The 12525-nt window shown below is 41.6% G+C and overlaps 2 protein-coding genes across 3 annotated transcripts in view; one reads left to right on the top strand and one right to left on the bottom strand.

Moving 5' to 3' along the window:
• naa15a (N-alpha-acetyltransferase 15, NatA auxiliary subunit a) overlaps positions 1-8721 on the bottom strand; it is a 12234-nt gene extending 3513 nt beyond the window's left edge. The window contains exons 1-13 of the mRNA XM_027151975.2: positions 8581-8721; positions 7493-7577; positions 7311-7415; positions 6930-7087; positions 6701-6835; positions 5798-5951; positions 5436-5555; positions 5259-5354; positions 4661-4767; positions 3984-4056; positions 2663-2832; positions 1036-1188; positions 636-764 (exon numbers count right to left, since the gene is read on the bottom strand). Coding sequence (XP_027007776.1) covers positions 636-764; positions 1036-1188; positions 2663-2832; positions 3984-4056; positions 4661-4767; positions 5259-5354; positions 5436-5555; positions 5798-5951; positions 6701-6835; positions 6930-7087; positions 7311-7415; positions 7493-7577; positions 8581-8634 — 1539 coding nt within the window. The 5' untranslated portion in view covers positions 8635-8721. The remainder of the gene's footprint in view (positions 1-635; positions 765-1035; positions 1189-2662; positions 2833-3983; positions 4057-4660; positions 4768-5258; positions 5355-5435; positions 5556-5797; positions 5952-6700; positions 6836-6929; positions 7088-7310; positions 7416-7492; positions 7578-8580) is intronic.
• ndufc1 (NADH:ubiquinone oxidoreductase subunit C1) lies at positions 8711-11495 on the top strand. 2 transcript variants are annotated; one of them, XM_027151977.2, is made up of 4 exons: positions 8711-8842; positions 10887-10990; positions 11105-11177; positions 11419-11495. In XM_027151977.2, the coding sequence occupies exons 1-3, from the start codon at positions 8773-8775 to the stop codon at positions 11162-11164; spliced, it is 234 nt and encodes a 77-aa protein (XP_027007778.2). In that variant the 5' UTR covers positions 8711-8772; the 3' UTR covers positions 11165-11177; positions 11419-11495. The 2 variants fall into 2 exon arrangements, with proteins under 2 accessions (XP_027007778.2, XP_027007779.2); XM_027151978.2 differs by lacking the exon at positions 8711-8842 and adding an exon at positions 10045-10154.
• Positions 11496-12525: the final 1030 nt, after the last annotated feature.

Here is a 12525-nt window from a genome sequence, read left to right as displayed (position 1 = left end):
AACAGAGAGACAGAGTGTGATAGAGAAACAGACAGACATAGAGAGAGACAGACAAAGAGACAGAGCAAGAGAGAGAGAGAGAGAGGTAGAGAGACAGAGAGTGTGTGTGTGAGAGAGAGAAACAGAGACAAACAGACAGAGACAGAGAGACAGACAAACAGAGAGACAGAGAGAGAGTGTGAGAGAGAAACAGACAAAAATAGAGAGAGACAGACAAAGAGACAGAGCAAGAGAGAGACAGAGAGAGGTAGAGAGACAGAGAGTGTGTGTGTGAGAGAGAGAAACAGAGACAAACAGACAGAGAGAGAGACAGACAGAGAGACAGAGCGAGAAAGAGAGAGAGACAGAGCGAGACACAAACAGAGAGAGAGAGAGACAGAGAGTGTGTGTGTGAGAGAGAGAAACAGAGACAAACAGACAGAGAGAGAGACAGACAGAGAGACAGAGCGAGACACAAACAGAGAGATAGAGAGACAGAGAGTGTGTGTGTGAGAGAGAGAAACAGAGACAAACAGACAGAGAGAGAGACAGACAGAGAGACAGAGCGAGACACAAACAGAGAGAGAGAGAGAGGTTGATTACAGAATCAGAACACTTCACAATAGTGATTTCTGAAGACCGCGACATCGACTCACTCGCTCGATTTCATGACACTTCTTGAGGGCGTCACCGTATTTGTTCATGGATTTGTACGCCAGAGCGCATTCAGTCTGAAACCACATACACTGCATCTCGTTCAGGTTCTCCACCGCCGATGTGCCTTCCTGCAACACACACACACACACACACACACACACACACAGAGTTTAATCACAGAACGCTCAAAGAACACAACCCAGAAAACGTGACCTACAACCAGAGTAAACAGGATACGACGAGTCCGGAGTCCGAGCTTCCATCGACATTACTATAAATAACAGACCACCACTTAAACCCCCTCCCCTCCCCCCCGACACCAATCTCAGTGCCCTCTTTAGAACGTTTACAGCAGGTCTGCACCGACCTACACCTCGAACACACTCTGCGTGAACTAACCCGGGTAAATTTGGAGCACATCTCCTCGGCCTCTTTCACCAGTCCTGCCTTCAGCAGGTATTTGGCGCATTTGGAGTTGATGAAGCGATCTGCGGTGTCGAGCGCCTGAGCCTCGTCCATCCAGCGTGCAGCTTCCTGAATGTTTCCTGCATGCTGGACAGGAGACGGAGTGACGAAGGAAGAGAGAAACAAGTGCATGGCCAAAGTGTTTAAAACTGTTTACCAAATTATATATATATATATATATATATATTAAACTTTACATTACATAGTGTAGTAAACCTAAATACATCTTCATGTCATAAATAAAGAAACAATTTTTTTTTAAATATCCTGACAGATCGATTGTACTCATTTCTGAACAATTTATTTACACAGAAAGCACATTAACAGATCTTTGCTTTCAAATTCTAAAAGCTACAATTAATTCTGCAGCTCTAATAAATCTGGTGTCTGGAATAAACATTAATAATCACATCATAAGGACTTAACAAAGCAAACGTAACTAAATCCCAATAAACTAGGAGTCGTCAAAACAGAAAAATGTTCTCGGATGAGACGGAACCCGAACTCGACGTTGGTGCGTTTGTGCTGCGTTCCACAGACCATCTGAAAAATGTTCATTCCCAGATCGAAGCATGGTTGATGGGAGCATGACGCGGTGCTGTGGGGACTCTGTTCATGAGCAACGCCTGAAAAAATTAGTCAAGTTTTAGGGCGGGTCGAACAAAACCCGAATACGAGACCCTGAGTATTTCCTGGAGAAAACCTGTTGGAGGCTCTGATGCCTCTTTCCCACCGGAAAGAACCGGGTGCTGGTTCAGAGCTAGCGCTAGTGCTGGTTCAAAGTTGGTTCCACTGGCGAACCTTCTAAGAACCGGTTTGCCTTTCCACCGGTCAGAGAGCCGTCACAGCGCCGAGTGTGACGTCACTGTATACGTGTCACGTGTCCCAGCAACGTTAGCGCAGCAGCGACAAACACAAACACAACGATGGCGGATGTTGCTTTACTGTTAATGCTCATGGCTTTGCGAACCTACATCGGCATCCAAATGCGGCGAATAAAACGTGTACGTGCGGCTCCGTGTAATCTGTATAAACGGAGGTTGTAATCGATAAAGTACATAACGTTATTTTATCGTTAACACAGAAAAAAATTAGCCTTAGCACGTAGCTACCTACGATCATGTGTGCTGATAATGTATCATATCGCGGTAAAGTAAAAGTGTATTAAACATTAGTATACTTAAGGTACATTATCAAATGCGCTAACAGTAGCCCCGCCCCCAGCACCTGACGCAAGCGGTTCTTAAGTCTAGACCAGCGACGTTTTGGTGCTACTTAAGAACCACTTTTCCTGGTTCGGAGCCGGTGCTTTGGCGGTCGAAACAGTAAAGAACTGGTTCTAAATTAGGCTCCGTACCAGCACTCAAACTGCCTCGGTGGAAAAGGGGCATGAAAGACTCGGGTGCAGACGTGGGCGGAGTTACGTCCATTTTAATCCTCGGTTTGTCCCACTGCACCGTATTTAAAACTCCGTACACGACATGCTTAATGTTAACGTTACTACCGAAATAATGCGAAACAATAATGCATAAGAAGAATACTTTATAAAACTCGGTACTACCTTGTAGATCTTGGCCTTGATGAGGAAAAGCTCGATAAGCGTCGGGGTGCTTTCGATGGCCGCGTTGATGTAGTCCAGGGCGACGGTCTGTTGTCCGATGTGATCGAAATGCTGGGCGAGGAAATACTGAACCCACAGCAGGGTGGTGGGAGGCTCCGTTTTTCCGTCATCTACGCACAACACACATCACAATCGCAGGCCACTTTAATAGAAACACCTTTTTTCCACCCGTGACGATACGTTCAGCTGAATAAATGACGCAGTAAAATCTTAATGATTCCGTCAAACGGGACGAGGGAAAATGTGATTCTGTGAATCTGCCACTCTCAATCACTCATTTTCTACCTCTTATCTGAACCTCTCGGGTCACGGGGAGCCTGTGCCTGTCTCAGGCGTCATCGGGCATCGAGGCAGGATACACCCTGGACGGAGTGCCAACCCATCACAGGGCACACACACACTCTCATTCACACACACACTACAGACAATTTTCCAGAGATGCCAATCAACCTACCATGCATGTCTTTGGACCGGGGGAGGAAACCGGAGTACCCGGAGGAAACCTCCGAGGCAAGGGGAGAACATGCAAACTCCACACATACAAGGCGGAGGCGGGAATCGAACCCCCAACCCTGGAGGTGTGAGGTGAACGTGCTAACCGCTAAGCCACCGTGCCCCCCTGTGAATCTGCCAGATTATTTTTAATAATTGTGTCTGTTGTGGAATTTTTATACACGAAACATTTTTATACACTGTTTAGATTTAGAAATGAACAGAAACACCACAACGGATTCGGCTCTCGTCAGGTCGGGATCGGGCTACGCAGGAATCTGTCTACACCAGGTACAGACTCGCCTACGCAAGACATCATTAAGTCATGCTCTTCTGATTCAGCTCTTTCATGAACGAGCAGGTAAACAGGGGCTTCCTTTCACACCGGTGGTTAGCGAGAAGGAACCAATGAGATGAAACGTTAACACTCTGATCTCAGCTGTTGTGCAACGTGATGACTCGCTTTGTTGCCTGTAAATTTGCTCCTTTCTGTTTTCGCATGTCAGCGCGCGTTAACACACACACACACACACACACACACACACACACACACACACACACACACTGTGGTTGTTTTGATTTCTCCTAGTAATGTGAACACACACATTTTGGTGTGTTCAGGTTGGATCAGTTACTGTGTGACCCTTAGGCATTAGTGTGTGCTGCTACATTACAAATACTTTACAGATTTCATTAAAACCTTTTTAATCCCACAGTCTTTACATTTGAAGTGTTTTTTTTTTACAGTGTTCTCACGTTCATGACTTACCGCTCGGGCTGAACATTCTGCAGCTTCTCAAAGTCGCCTCATAGCTCAACACCATCTGCTCAATGACCGACACCTGCCATGAGACAAGTTACAATCACCATCGTCCTCACTGAGCTCTGATCACACACACACACACACAAAACCGACACAGACAGAGACAACCCACCCACCCACCGACACAGACAGACACACCCACCCACCGACCGACACAGACAGACACACCCACCCACCGACCGACACAGACAGACACACCCACCCACCGACCGACACACCCACCCACCGACCGACACAGACAGACACACCCACCCACCGACCGACACAGACAGACACACCCACCCACCGACCGACACAGACAGACACACCCACCCACCGACCGACACAGACAGACACACCCACCGACCGACCGACACAGACAGACACACCCACCGACCGACCGACACACCCACCCACCGACCGACACAGACAGACACACCCACCCACCGACCGACACAGACAGACACACCCACCCACCGACCGACACAGACAGACACACCCACCCACCGACCGACACAGACAGACACACCCACCCACCGACCGACACAGACAGACACACCCACCCAGACAGACACACCGACCCAGACAGACACACCCACCCAGACACCCCCACCCACCCATAGACACACACACGTCTGTCTTACCTTCTCCTTGTCGTGATAGAGAGATTTCAGAGTAGTGAAAAGTGGAGGACATCCTTTACTGAAGTTCACCCTCAGGTAATGATCCAGACACTCCCTGAACTTCTCTCCTGAACAAATCCAGAGTAAAACAGACAAAAAAAAAAAACGTCTGAATTATTGTGGCAGTTCATTTGCAACAAATCCGACATTTTGCAATCTATTAAAGTCCTTTAAGAAACTGTAAAATTATTACAAATGTAAGGAAGGAGGCATGGCCTGAGCAAACCTATGGGAAAGAGGCGTGGCCTGAGCTCCCACACAACCCTATGGGAAAGAGGCGTGGCCTGAGCTCCCACACAACCCTATGGGAAAGAGGCGTGGCCTGAGCGCCCACACAACCCTATGGGAAAGAGGCGTGGCCTGAGCGCCCACACAACCCGACGGGAAAGAGGCGTGGCCTTCAATGCCAGTCAATGCTAGTGAAATCGACGTTGTATTTGTGCCCATCAGTTTGAAGGGAAAAAGGTGTGGCCTCAGTGTGTCAGTCTAAGTGACTGTCAGTCTCAGTGAAGGAGGTGTGGCTTCTTTAGAGTAAAGAAAAAGAGGGGGAAACACTCACCTGTAAGGAAACTGAGTGGCAGCCTCCTTGGCACTAATCCCTTAGGGAACTTCATCCAGACATCTTCATAAATCTGCTGCCTCTCCTCCACACTCCCTAAACACACACACACGCACACAGCCTCAGAGTGAAAAGACTTGTTTAATCAGTACGAGTGTGTGGTGGTTTTTTTTTTACCAGGTTTCAGTGCTTTCTCCAATCCCTGGTAGTAGCTCCAATTCTCAGGGTTTCTCTCCTGCAGATGGCGATAAACCTCCATGGCTTCACTGGCTCGATCCAACTCCAGCAACAACTCTCCTACGTTATGTTTAATGACAAACACACACACACACACACACACACACACACAATATATGTGAATTTCTAATCACTAATCACTACATAACATGCTGATGTCAGATTACTGTCTAGCAGCTAGTTTAGTGTGGAGATGTTTATTAAAAACATTTAAGGAATGTGTTTGTTACAGTCAACGATCATTTTCCTGGTTTCTCAGCAACACAAAACGTTTTTATTAAAATATATAGAACTAAACTCACCTTTGGTCTCCACGACAGCCAGTTTGTCGCAGATCTGCTTCTCGTAGCTGATCAGGTGATCAAAGGCCTCTTTAAAAAGTCCCGCCTCTCGGAGCACTTGATTCTGATACAGCAACAGCTCACTGTACTCGTAGTCCACTTTATCTGGAGATGTCTGTTTTAAGAAGAAAAAAAAAACCCAACCATGAACTATGCACTAATACACAACCTCTAAACCCACATAAAACGCTAAAGACCTACAACACTAGAAAGGTGAAACAGTCATCATCAAACCCTCTCGCTTCGCCGAGACGCGTCCTGCGGTCCTTCGTTTTTAACGACGGCCGTCCGAAGGAAACGCCGTCTGCGTCGAGCTCGCGGCGATCTTAAGGACTCCTCTCACCCTGAACATAAGACTGTTTGTCCGCCTTCACTCTGGTAAGCGCTTCATAATCCTCCGGACAAAAACCCAGTAAGACTGAGGAACAGTTTTTTCCCTACGGCTGCCACCTTACTGATCTCTGGGTCCTTGTGTCTGCCCACCCCTACGTATCATGTCAGTATAATAACACATAACACATATAATAACACCCTGTATATCATGTCTATAGAATATTCATCTGTATATTATCCTGTTTATACTGTAAACATTGTAATCATACTCTATATACTGTACATCTTGCAATTGCTGCTTTAGTCTAATCTAATCTAATCTATATTAACAGCAGCAGGAAGTAGCTGACTTCGAGAAGCAAAGCGATGGAGTGCCGGTGCAACAGTACTGAGGGAGCGTACTTCGTTCTCGTCGAGATTTTTATCGACGCAAATGTGAAAAATAATCCGTTCCTCTCGAATAGAGATACACACTGCAAATCAGTTTCGGTTGTGTGCTAGTGTGTGTGTGTGTGTATATTCGTAACGCGCCTGCTGGGTTTTGCGGAACTCCTCCACGATTTTGGCTGCCATCTCGTAGTCCTGCAGCAGGTGATAGGCGATGGCGTAACCGATCCACGATGCTCTCTGAGCCGGACGCAACTGAAGCAAATGGTACCTGGTCTCCTACAGGAATCCCACAGACAGGGAAATTAGTTGCAGTGCAACTATTATGGCACCACACAAACACACACACTTGTTCTTTTTCTCTCTGCCTCACCCGATATCCCTCGAGGTCCCTCATCTGGATCTGTAGCAGCGAGAGGTCTCTGAGAATTTGCAGGTTGTCTTTGTCCCATTTCAGCGCGTTTCTGTAGCACTTAATAGCTTCATCGTATTTCTTATCAGAGCGCTGCAGCAAACCGTACACGTGCCAGCCTGTAGGGGTGGAGTCAAGGAAGGAAGCCACGTGCCCACACGCCACACCCAGGAGTTAAATGCTTGGTGTTTTTTCTTCCACCACTAAACGGTGTTTATGGTACTTCTTTAAAATTGAGTTCCTCAATTAGGTACCTGTTTATTTTGGAAACTGAAAATAAACACCACCCCCCAAAAAAGTTCATGCAATTACACCACACGCAACAACGATCACGAAGGATACAGACGTGACTCTTCAGGTCGTTACGGAGGCCTCTCCTGACCAGATCGTACGCCTCTTCTTTTCTTCCCAGACAGTTCAGCGTCAGTCCCTTCATCGCCAGCGTCTCTGCGGATGGACAAACACGTACATAGTGAAGTAACTCAGCAAAATCAACATTACCGAGGTGTTCACGTCAATCTTACCCCCATGCTCAGCAAATTTAGGGTTGGTCAGGATCTGCTTGCAGAACTTCAGGCCGTTTCTGTATTGCTTGTGTTCGTAGCATCTCTGAAGTACACGAGAGAGAGAGAAAAAAGAGCGAGAAATGTAAAGCATGTTACATTGTCAGAAGGTGTTCGTTCTCTGTAACCGCAGTTCTGACGGTTGCAGGTTTATATTAACGTGTTTATCAAGTCACTGTTTCTATAGTAACAGCTCATGCACGGGGACAGACGCCGGGACATGATCCGTACGGAGACTCTGTGGAAGAAATCTCCAGCGTCCGAGCTTTCGAGACAGGACTTTGCCCTTTCTCTTCACGTGACAATCTCGGTTTTCTGTTTAAACGTGAAGACTTCGAGACAGAGAGGAAAAAGATCGAGTTAAACAGATAAAAAAAAAATCATCATCATCAGTAAAGTCTGATCTCTGTGTAGGAATAAAACCCATGTCACACCGGCTCTATCACACCACACTATCGTTAATCATTTCCCTCCCGAACACCAATCTGAGGGTTTTATCCCTTACTCGTTTTGCATTCTACTAAAACTCTATTCTTCTTGTAGCACTTATTTTATATGCAAATGACCTAGACGATTCGATGAATATGCAAATAAGCAACCTGTGACGTCAAAACGACTTTTTGAGCACACGAGCTCCTATTCCAAACAAATATGCAGCATAAAGTTGTTACATTCTAATAATAATAATAATAATAATAATAATAATATAATGACATAATATATAGTTCTTTTTTGTTCTAAACATTTAGTTTATACAACTTGACATTAAACAGTCTCTTGAGCTCTGAGCATTAAACTAGTGTCACTATATGAGAGCAGACCCCGTGGGCTGTGTCCCAAATCACTGTGTAGAGTTATTAGCACGTGCCCTACCTAGTGCACTACACTCAGTGAATTGTACTACAGCCCTACACTCCAGCACTGACTTGAGCTGTGTAAACGAACAAAAGGCTCGACTTTAACTGACTTTAAGCCAGTAAGTTAGTGAGTGCTGAAGTGATAAATGTCTGCTGAAGCTGTAGGTTTAGTAAAAACAGCCCATAACTTACCAATATTCTCTTAAAGAGAGCGTTCTCTTTGGGCGGCAGTGATACCGAGGGCATGCTGCTGTCACTGTGCTAGAGCAACATTAACCTGCTGCGCTGCTACGATCACAGATCCCGGACCGGGTTCTGATTAATTACCCCCTGAAACTTCACTGGCTTTTGGATCAACAGTCTTCACGTGGTGACGGAACCAACATGGCGACTCGGCTTTTCTCCGGGACAATCCGCTGTCTGCGCATGCGCATAGACTGCTCTTCTCTTCCGGGTAAAACCATCAAACTACACCGAAGTACATTATTATTATTATTATTATTATTATTATTATTATTATTATTATTATTATTATTATTATTATTATCATTATCATTATTATTGTTACTATTAGTGCTACTATTATTATTATTATTGTAATTATTGTTATGATTTTTATGATTACTGTTATTATTATTATTATTATTATTAGTGTTACTATTAGTGTTACTATTATTGTTATTATTATTATTATTATTATTATTGTACTTATTGTTATGACTTTTATTATTACTGTTATTACTGTTATTACTGTTATTATTATTTTATGACTTTTATTATTACTGTTATTATTATTATTGTTGTTGTTGTTGTTACTATTATTATTAATAGTAGTCATTTTCATTTTTGCCAGTGTTCATATAAAACATACAAGTGCGTCATAAAAACAAAAATTAATAATATATTGTTGTTATCTTTAACATTTATTTCGTAATTAACTTTACATTGGTTGAGTTATTTATCAAGTTGATAATCAAATTTATTAGTTACGTGACTTTTTACTTTAGTACATTTTACTGTGGTGCAATCCACATTTCAGATGATATAGTCAGTATTACTCTTATTATCATAGTCAATATTCATTCATTCATTCATTCATTCATTTTCAACCGCTTTTCTGAACTTCTCGGGTCACAGGTGTGCATATCTCAGGCGTCATCGGGCATCAAGGCAGGATACATCCATCTATTGGAAAGCCTTCGCAGAGGAGCAGATCTTATTATAATAACAAAGGGAATAAATGTGGAATGGGATGTTTAACAAGCACAGATGGATGTGATGAGCAGGTGTCCATAAACTTTGGGCCATACAGTGAATATCAAGGTCCTAAATCACTATTCAGATTAAACCCTGTTAGGGAGAAGCTATAGTTTCTTTTTTTCTGGTCACTGAATCGAACTGACAGCCTAAAGGTGAAGAATATTATTTCTACAACATGATTAATTAATGATTGTGGATTGGGTTGATGTAGAGCATCGATATACTACATATGAATAGGTTACAAGTAGTTTGAGAACTACTGCTGTTCACGATTCTGTCTTTTGAATGCATTAATTAAGCCTTTATAACTTATTACTTCTTATGTATTTTTTCTCATGCTCGTTTTCAGCATCACTTTAAAGCTAAATCGATTGCTCTGTGTGTGTTTGACTTGTCATTCAGACGAGTTTAATCTTCCACTGATCTGATCGAGCAGCTCGTCCTTATGCTCTGTGTCAAAATGTCTCTCGGGCGGTTATTATTGCGAACTCCGACTTTACATAAGAGTGAGTATAGATGTGTGTTGGGACGTGTTGTTCATACGTGTTACCAAAGTTAAATATGTGTAAATGTTTTTATTCGATTATATTATCTAGCTAGGCCTGTATGGCTGACCTTAGTTTATCCTGTACCTTATCGCTTAGCCTAGCCTAGCCTAGCCTAGCTTAGCATAGCCTGGCCTAGCTTAGCCTAGCCTAGCCTAGCTTAGGTTCATTGTAGCAGTTTTGCCTCAGAACCCCCAACATTATTACTATTATTGTTCTATTATATACTTGTAACGTGTTACATATTTTATATAGAGACATATGAATATATATTTATAACTATATAGAGATATAAATGTATATTTGTAACTATATAGAGGTAAATAAATGTATGTTTATAACTGTATAGAGATAAATAAATTTATATTTATAACTATATAGAGATATAAATGTATATTTGTAACTATATAGAGATATATACATGTATATTTATAACTATATAGAGATATATAAATATATATTTATTATATATTTCTCATATATTTTATGTGCGCTCCTGCTGTATATTTATTTTATATCATGTATCTAATATCATATTGTGTTTTTTTCATTCATTTTAAGAAATATAATTATATTTTTGTCGTTAAAGCAGATTGCTTTGCTGAAATATTTCTCCATTTTGCCTTTTATTCTTTTTTTTTATCAAACTGTGGCATGACGATAAGTTTGAAATCTTCTGTTTTCCTTCTCCAGTCGTGAGCAGGAACGCTTTCACTGCGACCAAGCCGGATCCTTCCAAACCGAACATGCTGAGAGTGGGCATGGCTTTCGGAACCACAGCTCTCCTGTGGATGATGGTAATCTTCACAGAATCATAGTTGAGCCTCTTAAAGAGTTTTTATTTTATTTTTTAGAAATAATACATATTTTAAGTTACTGAATAGGCACAAAAATTATGTTGTTTTTTTTAGCTGTTCAAAAAACACTGGAGCGATGTGCAGGAATACAAAACAAGCAATGGACTGGAGTAATGAGCCCTAATTTGTAAGCAACACTCTTAATGCTTAAGTTCCTACTGATTACATCGTATTTACACATCAAGTATGATGTGATATTTTCTTCACCTGAAAAGTTAAATGCTCATTAAATGATCAGTATCAGGCTGCAAAGACCACTCATCTTATCTTTAATTCACACTACTACTACTGCTAATGATCACTAATATTATTATTATTATTATTATTATTATTATATACATCTAATCAGTCTTTCTTTCTTCTTGCAGATTTGTTTTCCTGGCCTGTTTTGCCTCAGATTTGTTGTCCTCTATTGTCATGTATAATAAAGATGTAAATGTGTTCATTATTTGTTGATTTTTTTTGTCTACTGGACATCATTATAGATAGTTAGCTAGTGTAAAACATTAGAGGAAACTGCTCTCATGGTTTAAATACATTTTCTACTTAGGCTGCAATGTCACTGAAAATCAGTTCTACACTTTTCTTGTCTCATCTTCTTTACCCTGTGCTCGAACCTTTCTGTCCTTGTGGGATAACTAAAGGATGAAAAAATTCTTAAAATATAAAATATGTAGAAATCATGAAGTCAGCCACTGACAGGGATGTCTGGTGTAAATAGAGTTTTCTTCACGACACGACGTGCTTGGTAGCTATAGAAAAGGGAAAAAACTATTGGCACCCGGGAGGTATGTTATAAACCACAACAAAAGAAAAACGTCCAAAGATTTACATTTTCACACGATATTCACACAGTTTTATTTTAGATGATATTTAAAAATAAAAAAACTATGAAAATGCACATTTGAATAACAATATGTGATTGTAAAATCTAATCTAGTTCTGATTTTGCATTTTATGCACCACATACTGTGTTTTATGTTTAAATGCTTCCATTAACTCTAGAATCTTTTCTTAGTTTGCCAAATGTCTACAAACATCTTTAATAAAATGCTTTTTTTTGTTTATTCTAATAAAATGCAGGTTTGTTTTTTGTTTGTTTGTTTTTTGCTTTGCTTTACTTATTTCTTTAACTTTTTGGTTGGTCTGTAGTGTCAGCAATAAATAATCAGCTGAACAAAGAATCTCAGAGTTTTTCTGTAAACAAACAAAGGCGTGAACTAAAACAGGAAGTTAAACAGAGCTTGAACACTGTAGTGGTTATAAGAGAAGGAATGAAGGATGATGTGGTTTCAGTCTGAGAAGAAAAACAAAACATCCCACAATGTGGTTATTAAAGAGATGTAAATATTTATAGGATATAAATCACATGCTGATACAACAAGGAGAGTAAAATATATATGGGGAAAAAAGAATGGTAAATAAATAAATAAACAAATAAATAAATAAATAAAGGGATAGGAATGAATGAGAAA

Source organism: Tachysurus fulvidraco, chromosome 17, assembly GCF_022655615.1.
Source record: "Tachysurus fulvidraco isolate hzauxx_2018 chromosome 17, HZAU_PFXX_2.0, whole genome shotgun sequence".
In the NCBI taxonomy this organism is placed as follows: domain Eukaryota; kingdom Metazoa; phylum Chordata; class Actinopteri; order Siluriformes; family Bagridae; genus Tachysurus; species Tachysurus fulvidraco.
This window is presented reverse-complemented; position numbering and strand designations above follow the sequence as displayed.